This window comes from Strix aluco, chromosome Z, assembly GCF_031877795.1.
Source record: "Strix aluco isolate bStrAlu1 chromosome Z, bStrAlu1.hap1, whole genome shotgun sequence".
Taxonomy (NCBI): domain Eukaryota; kingdom Metazoa; phylum Chordata; class Aves; order Strigiformes; family Strigidae; genus Strix; species Strix aluco.
The window spans coordinates 52,570,455-52,587,422 of record NC_133971.1 but is presented as its reverse complement, the minus strand read 5'-3'; the positions used below and the strand labels follow the sequence as shown (position 1 = coordinate 52,587,422).

General features: G+C 42.4%; 1 protein-coding gene across 3 annotated transcripts; it reads right to left on the bottom strand.

The window, feature by feature from the left end:
• Positions 1 to 2,593: 2,593 nt before the first annotated feature.
• STARD4 (StAR related lipid transfer domain containing 4) lies at positions 2,594 to 15,351 on the bottom strand. Of its 3 annotated transcripts, XM_074812306.1 has the most exons (7): positions 15,280 to 15,351; positions 14,808 to 14,937; positions 13,102 to 13,151; positions 11,428 to 11,554; positions 10,183 to 10,297; positions 9,607 to 9,629; positions 2,594 to 4,493 (listed from the first exon to the last, which is right to left on the bottom strand). In XM_074812306.1, exons 2-7 carry the CDS (start codon positions 14,910 to 14,912, stop codon positions 4,449 to 4,451), a joined length of 465 nt encoding a protein of 154 aa, XP_074668407.1. In that variant the 5' UTR covers positions 14,913 to 14,937; positions 15,280 to 15,351; the 3' UTR covers positions 2,594 to 4,448. The 3 variants fall into 3 exon arrangements, with proteins under 3 accessions (XP_074668407.1, XP_074668405.1, XP_074668406.1); XM_074812304.1 differs by lacking the exon at positions 2,594 to 4,493 and having other exon boundaries at positions 5,409 to 9,629; XM_074812305.1 differs by lacking the exons at positions 2,594 to 4,493; positions 15,280 to 15,351 and adding an exon at positions 15,040 to 15,212 and having other exon boundaries at positions 5,409 to 9,629.
• Between the last annotated feature and the right edge of the window lie 1,617 nt (positions 15,352 to 16,968).

Sequence of the window (16,968 nt, the reverse complement as noted above, 5' to 3'; positions counted from 1 at the left end):
TCTGCATGAGGATAGGGAGGCTCTACAGAGACTTGGATAGGTTGGATTGGTGGGCCAACATCAACGGGATGAGCTTCAACAAGGCCAAGTGCTAGGTCCTGCACCTGGGCCACAACAACCCCATGCATCGCTACAGGCTTGGGGAGGTGTGGCTGGAGAGCTGTCTGGAAGAGAAGGATCTGGGGGTTCTAATTGACAAGCAGCTGAACATGAGCCAGCAGTGTGCCCAGGTGGCCAAGAAAGCCAACGGCATCCTGGCTTGGATTAGAAATAGTGTGACCAGCAGAAGTAGGGAGGTGATAGTCCCCCTGTACTCTGCACTGCTGAGGCCACACCTGGAGTATTGTGTCCAGTTTTGGGCACCTCAATACCAGAGAGATATCGAGGTGCTGGAGCGAGTGCAGAGGAGGGCAACGAAGCTGGTGAAGGGCCTGGAGAATAAATCCTATGAGGCGCGATTGAAGGAGCTGGGACTGTTCCATCTGAGGAGGAGAAGGCTGAGGGGAGACCTCATCACTCTCTACACCTACCTGAAAGGACATTGTAGAGAGGTTGGTGCTGGTCTCTTCTCACAGGTAGCTAGCGATGGAACAAGAGGGAATGGCTTTAAACTGCAACAGCGGAGGTTTAGACTGGACATTAGGAAAAAAATTTTCACAGAAAGAGTGGTCAGACAGTGGAATAGGCTGCCCAGGGAGGTGGTGGAGTCACCTTCCCTGGATGTGTTTAAGGGTCATTTGGATGAGATGTTGGGGGATATGGTGTAGGGGAGAACTTTGTAGGGTAGGGCTGATGGTTGGACTCGATGATCCCAAGGGTCTTTTCCAACCTGAATGATTCTGTGATTCTGTGTGAAAGACCTCTGTAAGGTTGTCCAGGCTATCCCTGTGCCCCAGAGAGGGTTAGACAAGATGCTTGTCACACTTGTTTTTAAAGACCTACAGCAATGAAGACATTGCCACTTCCTTGTGCAATCTACCAGATACTATTGCTACTCTTATGACTGCAAAGTATTTTATAAAGTTCTGAGTCTTTTTGTTGCCATTAACATTTTGTCTATCATGGTGATCTGTTTTCTGCAAGCATTTCTTATGAATCCAAAGGTTATTAAAATTCTTCTTTGTTCAGCATCCTCCTCTCTCAGCAGCACAAACTAAGTCCTTCCCCACAGGTCATGCACCCTAGGCCTCTCACTGCTCTTCTTGCTTGCATACAGATTTTCTCCCTGTAATTGACTACTCTCTGTCTTGAACTGTGTAGCCAAAACCTATATAGACCAAAGCTGCATTAGTACCTGAGCAAAGGCCTTGGCAAGACTGAGGTGTTGGAAGGGTTATTTTTTGTTTCTCTGTTGTTTTCATATCTGTCATATAGCACCCTCAGTGGTGTTCCCTCCTGCTTAGTTTGCCATGGGCCACAACTGCCATGGGTCTGCAGAACGGCTGTGTGTCCAGTTGGCCACTGTCTTGTACTGGCACAGATTGTTATTCCTGCCACCTACAACTCCTTAGGTTTGCAGACTGCTTGAATGCAGAGTCTTTTCACACCCATTTGTGGGAGATGATTATTCAAAACCCCTGAGTAAATGACGATAAGCTCTGCAAGACCTTCTGTGTGGTAATGGTGTGTGGAAATTAGGAACTGGTGGTTAGCAAAATGTAAACTGACCTTGAGGTTAGAAGAATGATTGTGGGAAACTGAGGCAACATTTGGAACACTGTGTTGCAAGCGTCAGAAACAGCAGGCCAGAACACTGCCTGTAGAATGCATGGTGAGCGTGTGAACAGTAAACAGACAAAACCTGAAGGTCAGTAGGATGTAGAAGTAAAAACAAACCTATGTAAACAAGCGGGAATAAATTGGGAGCTGGCACACAGTGTGGCAGCGTTTGCTCTTGGCAATGTCCCCCCTTCAAAAAACTGGTGTGAGTTTGTCTTTCTTCTGCGCGTCACCGCAATCCCGACTGGACCGAGACTTACAAATGGTGCTCCAGAAAAACTGTCTCATTTGGCACTTCCATGGATGTTGTTGAATCGTTTCCCAAACTGAGGTGAGACATAGGTTCTTACTACAGTTTCATGAAATCATCTTCTTCCATCTCTATAACGTAGTGGAAAAGGGCAGTGGAAAGTCAAAAGGAGTGTGTAGGAGCTATGTCTTACAGACTTTGAGTTCCCCCTAGAACTCAACATTTTTGGGCTTTGGACTGACCTCTTAAAAATAGCACATCAAACAGTGGTGTGGAAGCTCATGTTACAGCATAACATTACAGTGGCTTTATCGCGAGCTTGAGACAAACAAGAAAATGGGACATAAGAAAGAACTGTCAAGTCTGTAACCTGACAGAACTACTCAGAGCAGCTGTCCATAATTTGGGATAGCTGGGAAGTTAAACAAAACCATTCTGCCTCATAACTAACAAAAATCTGCATTTCTGCTCATGCCTGGTGCGGTCTGCTTCCTTATAAAACCCTGGGTTTTTGTAGTTCTTATGTCCTTCTGAGCAGTTAAAACACCTTTTTCCTTCAAATGTACATGTACATTGTACATGTGCAAGTAACTTTTTGTCTAAAATATCCAAGGATGCAGATGGTTTGGGAAATTATTTAATATTTTTACATGCATTGTGAATTCTCTATATTTTTCTTTGACATTTAAGAAAAAGGTAATATATGGAAGTCCTCTTCCCTCTTCCTTGCTTCTTTCATTATCATACTTCCATTTCTTCAGGCAAGAGGCATGTAGTAGGTAGAACATGCGGTGGGCATCAGGTTTCCTCAATTTCTCTTCCACAAATGCCCAGTTACCATGGTGAGAGCTGGAAGGCACGCAGGCAGAACAGAAAGATGTTTTGCCCATGTAGAGCAAATATAAAACTTGATTCTTCATCTTGCCTACTGTTTTTGCACCAGGAAGCATTGGTTCCTTATGATCCCAGTAAAAAGGCAATCGGCTTCTGCAAAGTATCATTTAAAGTGCTGTTTATTAGAGCAAACACAATAAAGAGAGGGTAGTATAGATAATTTTGCATACCTTTGAATTCCGGGAACCCTAAATTGTGAGGCATCAAACAGGCCTCTGGCACAGCATGCTGTGCAGATCCTGCCCATGGAAGGGTTACATGATTTTTTGTTATTCAAGTTATTAAAGGATTTTCTTAAAACAGTTTATCATTTTATGTATCAACTACTTACCATTTCTACTGTCAAGCAGGAAGGATGTCCACATGAGAACTTCTTGCTGCACTGTCAGATACAGCAGAGGCCGTGCAGGTGGTGTAATCGCCAGTACTGCATGGCTGCTGCCCGTGGTCTCCTCTACTATCACTGTCTGGGTGAGTTTATCCTGCAACCAGGGAACATGGACAGCACAGGCCTGGCCCAGCTCATGTTAACTGCTGTGTGGGTCACTAACTCCTCAATGTACAACAGTCTTCTGGTGAAGATTATTATACCTGCTGGTCTTGGGAAACTTTCAGCATCTCAACACTAATGGGCTGTGTTTCTGTACAGATGTTCAGGTTTAACTGTATCATTTAAATTAGCATGATTTGAGACAGGGAGACCATGAAATTCAGCAGAGATGGCTGAGCACACAGGGGCTCCATGCTTAATCCTGTATGCATAAGAGATGCTGGTTTGTAGGGACATTTCTCATGCTCCAGTGAACAGGCATGCTGCGATTTCTTTACTTCTTCCTCCAAATTGTGAGGAACTCGAAATCCTGTTAGGCATACAGACGAGGAGCGGTTGTGTGGTACCCAAGTGACAAAGTACTCATGTTTGCAACTGCTCAGATTCACCGCCTTGAGTGTTGCCCTGCATCCCCAGTGAGCACTGGAGCTTGAATTAGAAACACCAAGACACTGTAATGCTGTCTGCTTGGAACCCAAATTAAAGGCAGCATTCCTGTGAAAGCCACCTGTGATCAACACCCTGTGAAAGCCAGGGAATCTTAAAATAGTAATTTGCTCTCCAGAGCTAATTTGCCTTCCAGAGTAATTTGCCCTCAGAGCTGGGTCTGTGGTGGCAGGCAGGTCAGCAGACCCAGGTACAGAGCTCAGGAGATGCTTTCTATCAGGCATTCCAGATCACAGTCAAACTGGTCCACAGAAGGCCTGAGCAAGCTCAGTTTCTGATTACAGTTTGGGCAGCAACTGATCTCCTAATAGCATGTATCAAAGAAAAGTTTTCAAGGATCATTAGGTAGTCATACCAACTGGACTCACTGTAAGAGAAATTTTAAAGAAAATCTCTTTGAAGGAGACAGTTCTGGATGATATGTTGGGGTTTGGGGCACCTTAACCCAGATGTGACATCTCCTGCTGTGTGTGTCAGCTGTGAAATGTGCACAGGTAGCTCCAGTCATGTGCTATTATCATCTGTGCCTGTTTTCTCCCTGCTAGTGACAAAATCCCGAGGAATATTAACCCCACAAATAATCAGTGCCTACCTGTACTGTAAAACTGAGTTACCAGCAAAGTTCAGTGAGTACTGGAAAAGGCAGAATGTATTAGAGAGTTTAAATTGTGGTCTATGACTTCAGGAGATACTCTTTCCTAGAGAATATTTAAATTTTAGCATAATTTGTTATTATGTCTCCCATCTTACATATTCTCTTTCACGAGGAAATGGGTTTAAACATGACTATTTTTTTAAATAACTCTAAATTAATCTCCTTAATCATTTTCCAAAGATCTGAAGTGGCCTCTGTACCTATTCCTACCCCACTTTGGAGAGGATGACATGATACATGCCCTACGAGAGCATGCTGTATCACAGAGGTCACAGTTCCTTTTCTCAGCAACAGAAGAGGGCTGCAACCCTGCTCTGAAGTCAAATGCTGCAGAAGTCTTCTGCCTTTATGCAAGCTTAGTAAGAAAAACAAGGATACATAAGATACTGGCATTTTCTTAGTTTCTGTAGGTGCTAATTAAATGCATGTAAAAATACGTGTTGCAGCATGTTTTATAACCCTAATCTATATACCTGTTAAGGTGCTACATGCTCATGTGTTTTGGATTAACTTGATTTTGATTATTAATTAATAAACCATTTCTTAAACATGCTAAAATGTAAGTAATACTAAGACAAAATAATAAAGTTCTTCCATAGCAATCATGGGGTCATGACAAAAAACTATATACAATTTTAGAATTTAAGCTTTGAGAAAATCCTATTTGTACAGTTTTCAAGAGATTTCAATTTAGCAGAAATCTGAGCTGTGCATCTTCCTTGGGCTAAATCAGGTTTCTAAGTAAAGATAGGCTTTTTGGCTTTCAAATTTAAGGAGATGAATTGATAGCATTAGATATCACCATGCAGCTGAAGATGAAATACATGATCAGATGTAACTACCCAAAAAGTAACTGAACGCCTGCACAAGTATTGAAAAAGCTACATCATGAGTCTGTTGAAATCCATGTTTTAATTTATTCTGCAATTGCATTAAAAATATAAATACAATCTCTTAAGTGCTGAACATTGCCAGTTAAAACCACTGACTGACTTTCTGAACATAGGCACAACTTGACTGGTTTCACTAGAATTATGGCTACATTTACAGCAGTAAACCTCCTATGTTGAATCACCAGCTCACACCATCAAAACAGTTCTGGTTATTTATGATTACTGGAGGAATTATACACTTTTCATGTTTTATAAATTCATCATATTTCACATTTATAAATTCATCAAATTTGAGATCAGGGCTTGTGCTGTTCCCACAGTATCTATCTGAAGTACTCATCCACCTCCTAGCAGGCTGTGGTAGAGTAACTTGGACTGCCCCCAAACTGAATTTAGCCCAATCTCTGTCTTCTGCATATGTAAAATAAGGAGCACAACTACAGGCAAGGTTTAATGCTGGAGGTTTCAGATGAGGAACAGAAGCCAAACACGAAATTTAGCCACCTTTCCCATCCACACACAGAGCACCTAGTTAAAGTGCCAAAGATTAGACTGTCATATTGCCTAGACCCCTGGAAAAGTAAGTTTTTTAAAAAAATCACTAGTCATATAAAAATAATTTTGATGTGTCTATATACATGCCATTCCCCTAGCAAAAACTGGCCTGTGCTATTCTTGGGCACCTTGTTCAGAAGTTGCTTTTGAATAACTATATAACTTTTTAACTGAAAAACACTTAAATACTGGCAAATCTCACAAACTTGCAGAAATTCTGCTAACTGTGATAATGACAGAAATCTATACTAGGTATTTTACTGTGTCTCCCACTACATCCTAATAAGCAAAACATGGGCTCCTTGCATTTTGTACTTTCAACTGCTTTCCTGTTTTTACTGTCTTGGCTCCATCAAGATTGTCCACTAACTTACAAGGAAAACAATGCCATGGTGGGAAAAGAGGTTCTGATTGGACAAGTACTTGATTTTATGGTCTTCTTGCTTCTGAATGTACTCTGGTTAAAGAACAGCTTTGCTTCAAGATCTAACACTCCTCTCAATTCTTAGCTATATAAAAAGAAAATAAGTTTTGGTTTCAAATAAATAAAACACACTATGAAACCTGACATCTTTCTCCTAGCTCTGTATTACTCTATAACTGAACTGTTTGGAACAATGACTGTAAGGGTATCAGCTATGCATTGCTTCAGCAGCATAATCAGCATACTTTGTCAATCACTGCACTCCTAAATCAGAAAAATGTTTAGAAGTGTGAGATTTCCCAAAAGAAATCTTTAAAATTCGTTAGCACCTTCTGTGGTTTCTCCTTGTCTGAAAACTGGAGAATTATACTATGCTCTTCTATTGATTTAAAAAACCCCAAACCTGCCTCCATTCTTTGTCTTGGGTAGTCTCTACTCTATTATTCACTCAAATGTTCAGAATCATTGGCAGAAGCAATAGACTACATCTGTTAAAACACACAAAGCCAGTTTCATCGTGTTTAAGGAATAAATTACTGCAATGCAAAAGAGAAGGCCTACTTGGCTTTCAGGAACTTTACTCTTGTTCACAAAATCTTTCCATTTCTAGGCCTGTTACTGAAAGCAACTCTGTTGATAAAATGGAAACCTGCATGGAGAAATTTTTATTAAAAACATGATCATACTTAAAATACACTAGCAAATTTCTTTCATTTAAAGACAAATTCATCTTTTTTCAGCTGCTCTGTGCTTCATCAGCCTATCTTCACTGAAAGCATAAAAGCCATTTCACTGAACACTAAATACTCTAGAGGTGTCAGAGCCCTTATAATGGATGTTTGGAACAAGGACCTCTTAATCTTTGCTGCAGTGCCTACTGTTGTACAAACATCATCCTGCAAGTGTCTTGTGCTCCTTTTGACACATTTCTTCAGCACTGAAGTGCCTCTGTGTAGATTTCAACTCGGCTTTTTACAGAGCAATGGAATATTTTTCTCTACATACATCTGTATCACAACCTCTCAATTAGTCAGTCCCAGCAGTTTTAAAAACAGAAGACATGTATATGCAGATTCACTACACATGTAGTCTTCATAACTGGGAAGAACAAACAGGGTGCACTTCACTCAGCTTTCTCTATAATCATGTCAGCATTCATCCCACAGAGCAGTATTGCTAGGGCTTCCATACTTGCCTCTGTACCAGTACTAGAAAGGAGTGGACCCTGGCACTTAGGAAAAAGTGTGTATGCTGACACCAATTCCTTACTGTCCTTGGTGGTGAAAGATCACCTTGTGAAATTCCAGAAGATAGAAAAGATGGGAAGGTAACCAAGGAGTTTAAAGGAAACTGGAGAACACACAAAACCCAACAGGGAGTTGGTATCTTCTGCCTCTGAAAACATCAAAGGCTGTTTGATGCCATTGTTTTTAACTGTCTTAAACAGTACTAAATGTCTTAATACATGAAGCATGTTGGAAGACCCCTCACTATATTTGGTGTTATGTTTTTCCTACCTCTGTTTGAGCAATGAGAAAGAAACATCCTCGTTGTTCAGAGTTCAGCTACAGTGGCTAGTGTCAAAATAGGCAATATTGCGGGGGAACAATTTTCATCTCAATTTTTTTTTTTTTCTTCTGGGAGTTCATTACCAGTCCTTGGATTGTATCTATACAACTGGCCTCAAAATATTAGGGCTCCAAGGTACTTTCCCTAACTACTACACAGCTAAAATGCCTCCACTAGCACTGCTAAAGCATAGAGATAATTACAATCTCTCCTGAGCAAATAACACATACCAACATTAAAAGCTTAATGTCAGGTTTTAATGGTCCCTAGCAGCACAGACAGTAATCTTCTGAAAGCCCCTGCTGTGTATCTGTCAGCATCACTGGGTGGCTAAATACCCTTAAAAATTTGACCCTCCATCCTCCAACAGATGTGAGTAATTCTGCAGCTTGAGCTTTGGCCTTCAGTTGCTCATGTTTTAAGATGCTAATTTCATTTATTGCAAAGATCAGTCTAGGGGTATTACCACAGAACACTGCAGTGCATTGTACCAGCATGCTGGCAGTCTGTGCTGTTGTGGCTACACCAGTGTCTATACCTGATGCGAGTTAGTGGTCTGTTCTGTTGCTTTAACAATTACAGGATTTTCAGTTAAGGAAAACAAAACAAAAAACCCCACACAATTACATGCAAATTTAAAAACTTCTAAAGAAGTACAGAGTATCATAGAAGATCCATGGGAGGTTTGCTGTTTTGACAACTGTGTGATTAAAATCCCACTAAAAACTATGGAAAGACACCTGATGACTTAAATGAGCTTTGGATCAGCTGTAAGGGCATTTCTTTATCTATGCACTGAGACTGTTATATACAACAGTTAATTAAATTACCGTAACAACATTGAAGAAATGCCAATAATGAATACTTATTTTTGCTAACAAGAGCAAATAGCTTTCTTAGGAATAATAACATTTAACAACTTAGCTATGTAATATCTCTATGATAAATCAAAGCATATTTTTTAAAACAAATTATGGATGCAACTGTACAAACTAAAAAAATCAAAAATTTTAAGTAAATATAAAAATATATATATTACAAAATTACATCTTCAGTGTATGCTGCCTATACAGCAACCTTCACCAGCAAAATCCTGAGCACTCCACTCCCAATACTGTTGGTGAGAGCTGAGTTCATGCTGCGTTTTTCACGCCCACACACACATCTTGTGTTTTCTACCTAGGAAGCTAGGAGTTTTTAGATTCAGACTACTCCCCACACAGCTGCAGAGTGCTGAGCAGGAAACAGAATTTTGCACCATGGATTAGGAATGTATGCTAAGTATGACACCAAAAAGTACTTGGTAAAGTTGTTTGGATCCCTCAACATAAAGGTTCAGGTATCATTCAGGAACAATGTTACCTCTTAACTCAGTAGCTAATATCTATGCTAACTAAACACTATAATTTGATTGCAAGAAATACATGGGCTTTTACATCACTATTTGTCTGGTTTCAGTGCCTTTTTGAGGTCAGAGTAGAAATTTGCCAGGGTACTAGACATGGCAGTGTCTACTGCAGATTGTGGTAGCATCCCTCGCAGTTCAGTCTGAATATAGCCTGTCAAAAGACTGTGGCTAGGATAGTCCTTAACAGGGACACAGAACCAACCACAAGGGTGATTGAATCCACGAACAAAGTTAGGTCTCACCTCTCCATAGTCTAGGCTTATACCTATCAAGGAAAACAAACAAAAAAATGGAAATTAATTTGAGATACTTAAAAAATAGAGGTGCAGTAAATTTAAAATGTGCAAGTTTCTGCTTGGGGAATTTAGTAGAAATGACAGACATGCTTTAAGTTTCTGGGTACTTTCATGCATGAAAGTTGTCTGCTCTTCATTCAAGCTCCACAACAGACAAGCAGAGCTTAATAAGCAGAAATTCTGACATTAAAAAGACATTTCTCCCATTTACTGGCAAGCTGAAGTTGTTACTCCATCCGGTTTGCTGTAAGAGCTGAGTCAGAACACTCAACTTGTCTCTACCACTCCTGTCCAATAGCTGGCATAAGTGAAACCTGGCACCCAGGGATGGCTCATGGGTAAACCAGTAACTTTTATACTTCTTTAAATCAGTATAATGTTAAAATATCTTTGAAATACTTATTGAAGATCATATTACACCATTTTTGAATGCTTACTATAGAATTAAACTTAATTTGAATCAAATCTTAAGCCAAGCATTTGTTGCAAAGTAAGAATTAAGACAACTAAGTGGTGCCTTACCACACGTTAGAAGCCCATCTTCATAGTTTGTAGTGTAAGAGAAATCAACAAACTCCCTTGGTGCTATCAGGTTCCAGAGCTGGCCAGCAGTGGTGTAGCGCATCACACAGCAGTTCTTGTTGAGTGACAGAAAAAAGATGGTAAGAAAACAAAAATATCTTTGTATAATGAATACAGGGAAATTTATGCTTGTAAGCAGCTAGACTTTTCCACAAAGGTTGCAGCCTCTGTCAACTATGCTGTAAAAACAACTTCAGTGAGGTCTTAATGGCTGTGTCATTTTCAGTCTAAATGCTGTAAGTTTGTAAGGACTTGCGGTCTGCAACTGGGACCCGCAGGGGCAGAGAATGTCTGGCACCTTTAAACCATATTGACTAAAACTAGAGAACTGTGTCATGCCTGGGAACTGAAAGTCATGTGTTTTTTATATGGCTTAACCATTACTTAGGAAGTCTGAAAGGACCATGAATAAATTGTAAGAGGCCTCTCTCAGTACTAAGCTGCTCTGTCAAGTACTTTTAATCCACCAAGTGAATAATAAAACAGAACGCAAACAATTCTGCAAAACAGGCTTTCTTATAAGACAGTAGTTTGTATAAATTTTAGGGATTAGCAAAAATACCTTGCCATAGAAATCTTGCTTAAGGACCAGATCAAAAGCCAATCCATGTTCAAGCCAGATGTCCAAAAGGTTTTGAAGTCATACTGAATGTCCTCAGTAACCAAAGGAAGACTACCAGTTCTTCTGGAATCAACTTCAAATCTACCTTTCTTTAGCAAGTCCTGCCCCTCAGTATGAACTATTTTGGCTCCTAGCACAAAACCCTGGCACACAGTGAAGTCAGACTTTCAGGAAGATGGGAGGTTGCAGCTTCGGTATGTGTGAATTATTAATACCCACAATTTTGCTTGTTGTGGTATGGAAGAAAGCAACTTATATGAAAAGGCTTTGGTATATAAAATATCACGCTCTGACTCTCTATATGTGAATTTTATCAGAGGCTGCCAGAGCTCCCAGGTCCAAGAGAACTGTGACTGACCAAGTTTTACTCCTTTATTTTTAGCACTGATGGAAAGCTGAACTTCAAGCTTCAGATAAGCACCACAGATATGCACAGTATCCCACGTGCATGCAGAAAATGAGCAGAAAAATGTTAGTATTTTTGGAATGACTGCTCTGCTGTACTGTTAAATTCAAGTATGCATCTACACATATTTCCTTTAGGAATCTAAACAACTCTTCACCTCTTCAAATGTTTCCATGATGTCCATTGTAGTCATTAAGCTGTCCCAGTCTAGCCTGTAAGGTCCAGGGCGAATATGATCCACTATTCTATTAGTAACATCTTCCACCACTCCTTGAGCTTTGTAGCTAGAGAAACATATGTTTACATTTAAAAGTGAGAAATTCTTTATAAATATTCCATTAATTAGCAAGCACACTTACTATAATACGTTTGTACCTGGAGTTACGGTCAGTGGACAATTGTATCAGAAAAAGAGTACAGAAAAAAACCTATAAAAACCTATGGGTGCATCTATTCTTCTCTGCAATAAATATTATTCTAAGAAACTTTGTCCTTATGCTGCAATCAATATTTTGTAAATGGCAAACTCCTTTCTCAAATAAAAATAATCATATTTATTTATCTAACAACTTGCTATTTTGCTTTTCTTGCTGGGCAAGCAAGGGAGTCCACCAGGGACAAGTAAAGCTAAAAACAGAAAGAAAGGAGAGCAGGAATACAATGGGAAAAACATTTTTGATAAAGTAGTAGTAGAACCAAGCTAATGAGAAACTATGTTATGCTTTGGTGGTGTATAAGAGTACCAAATAAAATAATTTGGTATAAGACATTACAGAACATTCATTGGTTAACAGATATTTTTAGTAGACACCAGTAATTTTGTTTACTTGAGTTACTGGGCCTCCAGCTCCTTAAGGGGAAGAACCCATTGGGAACATTATTTTGAAAATACTTCTTATTCATTAAGCTGTTTTTATTAATAGTAGGTAAAGTCAAGCAACAGATTCATCTATTCACTTGCGCAGTTCACCCATATTCACTCATAATTAGCTGGCTAGAGCCCATCTCAGCTGTATACTCAGAACTAGAGGACTGTGGCTTCTAGGTAGGTGTTTCAGACATTCTTCAAAGTGTCCTTTATTTCACCAGGTGTATACACAACCTTGGAGTCTTCATCTACACATAGCAGCCACTGCTGTCTTGGCAGTGGTTCAACTTACAGAACCTGTTGACACCAGTGTATCTGTGGTCCTGCACAGAGTCAGCAAATGCTTGGTGTCTGGGATCACCAGCTCTTGCAGATTTAACAGGATTTAAATTCCATGGAGTGTATCAGTCTTTGAGATACTTTCAAACACTAACTTTTCACACAACTTTTCATTTCTTCAAAGTGCTGTTTTCTAGTAACTATTTCTTTACCTAAACCTACAGATACCAAGAGAACCGAGTGACAGAAACTCACACAAGAAGGGCCTTTATGTCACACATCTTTCCCACAACTACATGTTGATATTTTACTCTACTGCAGTTCCATTGTCACTGTAACAGTCCCAGCACTGACTGGATTGTCACCCAATAACACTTTGGACCTTCTGTGGTTTGCAGAACATCTTTCTAAAAGGTCTGGGCCTATGCTGCTGCCCACTTCAGCCAACAGGAGTTTTGTGGTGTGTTCCACAGTTCTCATTGTTTGTTGTTCTAGACACCACGCAACACTAAAGCATCAAAGTATAACAGTAAAAAGAAATGGGCACACTAGATGATCCACTTAGCTTCTCCTCTGGAGAATCTGTGTAGCTGAGGGCTGTAGAATCCACAACCTTCATTTGAAAATTCTACAAAACACATCTGTGGAACCATAAAAAAGTATCTGCTCTGCAGGCAAACTTACAGGTATCCACTGAATTCCTTTGATGGTTTACGCCACACAGTTGCATCTTTCTGAAAGAAAATGGAAGATATGATGTTAACTGTTGCTTACACACAGTTATAAGATGTCCAGAAAATGCATCATTTTTTCTGAAGAAAAGCAAATGACTTTACCATTAACTATGGTTCACCCCAAAGTGCTCAGTGACCTGGGTGCTTTTGTACAGTTTTCTTAAGGACAGAAGCAGATGTTTCAGACATCTTTTACTTGTAAATTTCCATTCTTTAAAAAAAAAAACCAGTCCATTGCCTTTCTCAGTTTCAAATGCTAGAAGTCTGTGCAGAAATAGGGCTTGGCAGGCCTACTGGGAAGGAAGGAGGGAAGGAGGGAGGGAGGGAGGGAGGGAGGGAGGGAGGGAGGGAGGGAGGGAGGGAGGGAGGGAGGGAGGGAGGGAGGGAGGGAGGGAGGGAGACCAACTGGAAATTTCACAGGGGTAAAATTTGGAGAGTAACATTATCTAAGACAGTGAGATTCAGGTAAATACATAAAGGCAAACAATGGTATAGGTATAAGACTTAGCAACTAGCAGAGCAGACATGGTGTAGGTGTTTTGCAAGAGCGACAGGTTTGGATACTCTGTTCCTCCCTTTCAAGACAGGGAATTTGTTAATTTTGCAAATAATCAAGTTACCTTTGGAACAATTGACCCTCATCAATGTCTCCTCACAAAGGAAAAAAAAAAATCAACAAGACCCACCCAAACCATTGTAACATAAGCGCAAAGATAGAAACTTACCACACTAGTCTTACCATGTTGCTACACTGAGATACCAAATACATTTCTACCTCCTATGCAGGACAGGACTAAAAAGTATTCACCCAGCTTAGAACTGATGCACTAGTAAATATTTAGCTTGATGAAGCAAGACTCAGAAAAACCACGTATCTCAAAAGAAGGGTATGGCAAACTGCTCGGAGGAAGCCGAAACTGCATTCCCTTTCATGGAAGGAAACTTATGATAATGAGGGGCTCTGAAGGCAATGGAAACATGAAGCAACATGAGAGAAAGAATTGAGAATGATCTCACTTTTTAAGAGGAAAACATCTGGAAGCTGAAGCATGATGGGTTCAAGCATTATAGTCAGAAGATATTCCAGAGGCCGGCAGAGCCTACCTGCAGGCTGTGGAAGGTTTGTTTAAACTATGAGTGAGCATCTTGCAACACTGCTAGTGCCAACAGTATTTCACATTTTGCTTTAAGAAAAGCTTATAGTCCTACACAGATAGGCTTCTGCTGTGAGATACTTTCCTGAAAATGGGTAGAAGGAATGACGGAGTATGTCTGTAGACAGGAAAAAAATGTTCTGTCATTTAAAGATCTATGAGATGAGAAGTTGTGATGCCCCCTCCCTGGAAGTGTTGAAGGCCAGACTGGATGGGGCTTTGAGCAACCTGATTTAGTGGAAGGTGTCCCTGCCCATGGCAGGGGGGTTGGAACTAGATGATCTTTATGGTCCCTTCCAACCCAAACCATTGTATGGTTCTATGATTCTATGATCCTAGAAGGGTGGTTTCACAGGGCCTCTCATGTAAAAGTCCTGCAAGAATTTGATAAATGTTTCATAGCCGTGTTTTATACAGAATAAATTTTCCCCCAAGAAGTGACCTATAGTTTCCTTGAGAGAACACATCGGGCCGCATACGTGAAGCCGCCCAGGTCACTCACAGTTTTCTTTGCAACACGCCATTCGCTGTCTCCGATGCTGTGGTACTGAATCAGAGTGTTCCGCAGTTTCGCAGCCAGGGGTGCTGAACTTGGCAGGAGATCCATTTGCTTTCCTCCTGCGTAAAGGTATCTATTACACAGACACACACATCAGAACACGACACCACATTAGGGACGTCAACAACAGCACGACTCATTTAAATCCACGCACTCTGAACAGGAGAGCACATACCACCACTATCACCACCCCCTCCGCACACACACACATCTCCCCGCTTGGTTCAGGGGACAGCGGGCGGCCGTCAGGACCCCTCGGCGCGGCGGGGCGGCGCAGGCCTCGAGCCAACAGCCGCCCTCACGGCGCCAGGCCACGCCCGGAGCTCCGCGGCCGTTAGGAGCGCATGACGGGCCCGAGTCCCCGCTGCTGCTGCCTCTTCCAGCCCCGGCCCCGGCCCCGACGCCCCGCGCTCACCTACGGCCGCAGCCTTCCACCTCCCCCGCCTCCCCCGCTGGCGGCACTGCCGGCCGGCCCGGCAGCCTAACGGCCGATGCCGGCAGCCAATGAGAGCGCAGCCGGCCTCTCGCCGCAGCCAATGGCGACGCGACCCGCCGGGGGCGGGGGAGGGGGCTCGCCTCCTTCTCGTATCACGCGACCTGTTGGCATGTCACTGCCGCGGCGTCACGAGCCGCAGGAAGGAGGGTGCCCTCCCGTTGGCTGTTGCGGAGGAGCGCGGCGTCCTGATTGGGTGGAGGGAGTGGAGTGATGGGAGGGGGCGGGGATAAGCTCCACAGGGCAGCCTCCGCGAGCTCGACAGCTGCTCGAGGTGGGCCTGGGGGGTGCGGTCGCCGTTGCGCGGTCCCGCTTCGCGTGGCCTCGCCTCACCGGGGCGGCGGGACGGGCGCCGGCGGGACCCAGCTGCTGTCCTGGTAACACCGGGCTGGCCCCAGTTGTCTGCGGTGACAGCACGTTAGGACAACATCACAGCACCGCTTGGGAGCAGACCCAGCCTCAGTCACCTGGCTACGTCAGCTCCAGGGCTCCGTCTCACGTGTGGCCTGTTACTGTCACTTTGGGAAGGCTTTTTTACTCTGACTCTCTAAAGGTTTACACAGGGTTGCAGCTTTCTGGTTGAAGTGTCCTATGGATTCACTGTTCAGCTGAGGCCTGTCCTGCAAGTGCCTATACAGTGGGCAGCAGCAGTGAAGACTGTCTTCCCTGGGTCAGCGCTCCACGTTGCTGTTAGCTATGACTTTTGTCACAGCATCTGAAACTGAAAACAGAGTATTTGTCCTCCCATGAAGGGCTTCACAGCAAGTGAGAAAGCCTGTGATACTCTTGCTTTTCAATCACCAGTGCTTACAATGTGATTGAGCAGGCTTTTGAGGAAGTATTGAAGTTTTGCTTTGCTCTGTAAAGCAGCAGGCAGACCAGACTTAGGAATAAGGCAGCAACTGCAGTCAGCCCACAGCTGGAGCAAACTTCAAAGTATGTGTAACTGCTTGTTTCATGCAGAATTTCACTGTTCACTGGACTTCACCCAACTCAGTCCAACAGAATCACATTGGGCAACATCCATGCAAAAAGACCAAACTCTTGGAAGGTCAGAGAAAGAAATGGGGCAAGAAGTAGGGAGTTAGAGTGTAGGGACAATTGATCAGCTTTGTGTGGTAATATGTTGTTCATTTTGGCCAATGCTGGCTCCCCAAATGAACGCTTTGGACAGAGTTGTGTTCTCAATACATGGCTTTACACAAGATATTTTGAGCTGATTCTTGGTAATTTTTCCTTAAAGGCTTGGGGCCTTTGCACAGGCACCAAGTTTCATGGTAAGACTCAGACTTCCTAGACCCAGGCCTTCTGTGTTGCACAAAACACATGACCTTTATAGCCCTTTAAAACTATTCTTTACTGCAGACACATAGAATCACAGAATGACAGAATGGTTGAGACTGGCAGGGACCTCTGGAGGTCATCTGGTGAAACCCCCTGTTCAAGCAGGGCCACCTAGAGCTGGGTGTCCAGGACTGTGTCCAGACAGCTTTTGCATATCTCCAAGGATGGAGACTCCACCGCCTCCCTGGGCAACCTGTGCCAGTGCTCAGTCACCCTCACAGGGAAAAAGTGTTTCCTGATGTTCAGAGGGAACCTCCTACGTTTCAG